Source organism: Teleopsis dalmanni, unplaced genomic scaffold (assembly GCF_002237135.1).
Source record: "Teleopsis dalmanni isolate 2A unplaced genomic scaffold, ASM223713v2 unscaffolded_contig_3753, whole genome shotgun sequence".
NCBI lineage: Eukaryota > Metazoa > Arthropoda > Insecta > Diptera > Diopsidae > Teleopsis > Teleopsis dalmanni.
The window spans coordinates 1-4,360 of record NW_024035135.1 but is presented as its reverse complement, the minus strand read 5'-3'; the positions used below and the strand labels follow the sequence as shown (position 1 = coordinate 4,360).

At 31.8% G+C, this 4,360-nt stretch overlaps 2 protein-coding genes across 2 annotated transcripts; one reads left to right on the top strand and one right to left on the bottom strand.

Annotated features, from left to right (window-relative positions):
• Positions 1-1,171: 1,171 nt before the first annotated feature.
• On the top strand, positions 1,172-2,447 carry LOC119665173 (putative nuclease HARBI1). Its single transcript, XM_038074471.1, has 4 exons — positions 1,172-1,290; positions 1,350-1,791; positions 1,852-1,996; positions 2,050-2,447. The coding sequence occupies exons 1-4, from the start codon at positions 1,172-1,174 to the stop codon at positions 2,445-2,447; spliced, it is 1,104 nt and encodes a 367-aa protein (XP_037930399.1).
• Positions 2,448-2,746: 299 nt separating this feature from the next.
• Positions 2,747-3,401, bottom strand: LOC119665172. The gene is made up of 3 exons (XM_038074470.1): positions 3,273-3,401; positions 2,814-3,188; positions 2,747-2,755 (listed from the first exon to the last, which is right to left on the bottom strand). Exons 1-3 carry the CDS (start codon positions 3,399-3,401, stop codon positions 2,747-2,749), a joined length of 513 nt encoding a protein of 170 aa, XP_037930398.1.
• Positions 3,402-4,360: the final 959 nt, after the last annotated feature.

Sequence of the window (4,360 nt, the reverse complement as noted above, 5' to 3'; positions counted from 1 at the left end):
GCTAAGGGTAGGTTAGCTTGGCAATTGTGTGATTTGTGAATTTTAAAGTATAACCACCCGCATACATAAATAAATGCATTTCTGCTAAGGAATATACGTTCATCCATATCAATATCAACATTAAAATCAAAACAATGAAGAAAACAGTGCATGGGTTCTCTAAACATATGAGACTCCTGCCAGAACGTGTCAATCACTAATGCATCACTGCATACAATTTCTAAACTCTGATCAGGGGAACTTGGAGTAAGTGAATTAACGGTAGGGCCTACGGTAGAAGGACAGTCAAATTCAATTAATTGCTCAGTATTGCCATTTACTATGCAATTCAAATAACTTAATCCCCATCTCTTCTGAAAAAGGCAAGTAAATAAATGTGGAGTGAAGCCTGCACAATTGCCTCCACCACGTCGTATTTGTCCAAAAAAATGTTCTATCACATCTTGACAAAGCTTTCTGGTCATTAAAATCTGAAAATTCTTAGAGGCTAAATATTGCCATATATGCTGAAGGCTGTTAATATTGAGAAGCCACCCTTTAATAAAAGAGAAGTTCTTAACAATATTGTTACCTTCGTTGTCTTCAAATCTAATGGATTTGAGAAGAATTTCGGCTTTTTGCAGAAAATCCAATTGTTCAATTGATCCGCAAAAGCCTTTTTTAAGTCCTAAGCTACTGGTGCTGCTTGAATTGAATACATCAAAAAGATTATTAAAAAACAGAACAAATTCAGCAGTGTTAACAGTACTCGTATTACTTGAATCAATTAAACCTGATTTACATAATGCTCTCATTCCTGATGCAACTGTGTTGCTAAATACTTGAGAAGCAAATCTGACACGCATTTTTTGAAAAGAATTGGGCCTAATATGTGCATTTGTCAAGTGAGGCGCACATCGAATAGTTGATTTTGAATCAATATTAAAAAAATGAACAATGGTGGCTATTATGAAATGTCTACCGATAGACAATAGACATTTGTCTACCGAGTCGATTGATAGGCAAATTTGGTATTATGAAACTTGATAGACAAACATTTGCACTATTGTGAATGATGTAAGGGTTTTAGAGCGCCCAGCTTTAATTGAACTAATTTTTTTAAATTTGTTTGCTAAGAATCATTTCAATTGAATTGAAATTCTTTATAAAATAAATATAAAAGTAAAAAAAAATGTCCACAGTAGATATTTGGTATTCGTCTTCATCGGAAGACGATGAAAATACAAATCTTCGTCTATACAGACGCAGAATTCGAGATGCAGCAAATCCACTGGAATATGATACACAAACGTAAATTCAAATGTGATAAATGTATAATTGTGATTAATATATTTGTTTTCATTTAAAAGATTTATTGCTAACTATCGCTTGAGCAAGGAAGCGTTTCTGGAAGTGTTGCACGAAATTGACGGCCACTTGCAAAGCGGTACAACAAGACAAGCGATTTCAAAAGTAAATAAGTTGGCTGCTTTATTAAGATTTATTGCGCAAGGTTCTTATCAGTTAGGAATAGGTAACGAGGGCATTGTTGGAATGGCGCAGTCAACACTGTCCGTAATAATTAATGAAGTATTGAATGCATTGGAGAGCACAATTTGTCCTAAATATGTTTCATTTATAAATACAGAAGCAGAAACTTGTGCGACAAAGCTTTCTTTTTATGAAAAATGTGGTATTCCGGCCATCATTGGCGCTATTGATGGTACACATATAAAAATTGTATCATTAAAAAAAAACACACAACATCTATATTTCTGCAGAAAAGGATATCACAGCATAAATGCTATGATTGTAAGTATATATGAGTTAATGTTCGAACACATGCCAAATTAATTTAAACCGTACTGCAAGGTATGTGACCACAAAAGAAAGATAAGATATGTAAGTGCAAAATATCCAGGATCTTCTCACGATTCTTTTGTTTTCAATATGTCAAATCTCAAAGCGCATTTGGAAACTGAATATCAAAACGGAATGCAGAATACTTGGTTGCTAGGTAAATTTTAAGTAAAATATTAAAACAAATTATTAATTGAATTAATTTTTCAGGAGACTCAGGGTATCCCTTAAAACCATATCTTTTGACACCATACCGAAACCCTGCAGATAGCTCTGCAGAACAACAATTTAATAAGAAGCATGTCCTAGGAAGAGAGATCATAGAACGATGTATTGGCACTTTTAAAAATCGTTTCAGATGCTTAATTGGAGCTAGAGGTCTTCATTATACACCAGAAAAAGCAACAAAAATAATACATGTGTGTGCAGCATTACACAACATTTGCATTAAATACGGTTTGTCCGAGCCTACACCACCAGATGTATATCAAGATAACGATGATAATGAGCCAGAAGATGATCCATTGGAAATTTCGAATGACGACTCGCCATTGGGCGCAAATCCGCATTTGTTAAGGGACGAAATTGCACGTTCAATTATGCATTAAAAAATTGAAATTTAATTACATCTCCTCTAAAAGTATAAAATCCAATTCAAATATTCTTAAAAAATATTTTATTAATATATATATTAATATATTAAACTTAAACTTAAATAATCTAGAAATAATTGTTTATATTTATATATACTTTAATATTTTTATAATGTGTGGTAATATTTACATATGTACATTAAATTAAATTAAATTAAATTAAATTAAATTATTAATATTAGTATTTTCTTTAAGCAGTTGAAGCTTAACAGAGCGATATTTATCTCTTTTGTCGGCATTTTCTTTAAATAATCTTAATTTTTCTTCTTTTAGAGCAAGTTTTCGATCACAATACTCTTGTTTTTGAATGCTTTCTCTTACTAAAAGATTTTCAGTACTTTCTAGTCGCCTAGAGACATCTTTATAAAATAGTTCCTGGGCATTTGTTTGTGCCTTTAGTAGCTCTAGTCTTGTCTGGTTAGAGGCTACCTTTTTTCGTTTTTTACTCGTTGGTGGCAGATAAACTTCATCTTCACTTTCTGCACCACCATTTTCCGCATTTTGCTCTTCCACAATTTCGAAATTATTAACTTCATTTGGCAGCCCCAACTCAAAGCCCTTGGGATCAGTGGACTGATTTAGATCCACCAAATTATCAATGGCTTCCTCCATTGGACTAAGCGTTTGAACCAAGCTGGGACCACCCCCGGTTAACTTGAATTGCGCTGTGTTTGCGGCAATTTTTTTTTGTTTTAGCTTTCAAATCAACCCAAACCTGAAAAAGAAATATAAAATAAAAGTGAAAGGTAATTAGTATTATGTGTGATAGATAATTCTCACCTTTACCCACTTGTCCCACGTCTTTATTGGTGGACCTAAACTATTTAGCTCCACCGCAATTTTCTCCCACGTTGGTCTAGAGCGTGCCTTGTTGCAAATACCTTTCGCAATATCTGGATATTTCTCCATATTTGCAACAAGTTTTGCTATTAGCTTTTTATTACTTATTGATTTTGCCCTACAACAAACCTTATTAATTTTATTATTTCTTGATTTTATATAAAAACTTACATTATTCGTCGAAAAATATATATAAAGTATAACAAAGATGCTTGTATTACAGTGAAGTTAACTACAAAATGATAGAATAAGCAAACATAAGCAAATAATATAAAAAAACAAAAATTTAACAACCGTTACTCTCAATATATAATACACAACACTTGAAAACAGATATATAAAATGATAAATTATATAATATTAAATCTAAATGAATTATTACTAACTATTAAATTAATAATATTTAAGTTATATTAAATTTATATGTTAAATTGACTGTATAAAGCGTTTTAACAGCATTTATTTTATACGATAGATAAACTTCTACTGCTCAAATGCAGTAGACAAATTTGTCTACCGCTGATAGAAAAACTTCTATCAGTTTGCATTTCATAATACCAAAATTTGATTTTGTCTATCAGCAGTAGAAATTTTTCTACTGTCTATCAGCGATAGACAATTCATAATAGGCACTAATATCTTCCCAACTTACTTTACAATTATTAAATATAACATTATTACTGCTATTTTCTAAACAATTCCTGGTACTTTTTATCAAATGGGGTGCATCATAAAAAAAGAATATCTTTTCATCATTGACATTAAAAAAAGGGTGATGTACATCTACTTCTAATAACTTAGCTAATTTAATATTGTTTCTACCCTGATCACAAACTAAATGGCATGGGTAAAGATTAATGCCCTGAAGTTGTTGAATTACTTCAATAACATACGATTTCAGAACTTCACCCTTGCAACTTCCATTTACAAAAAAGTATGCAAGAGGTTGAGACCATCTTACTCCTGCGATTCCTTGTACCATGAAAGTCAAGACAGTACTTGCAATTTTGCAAGTACGATCTTCACCA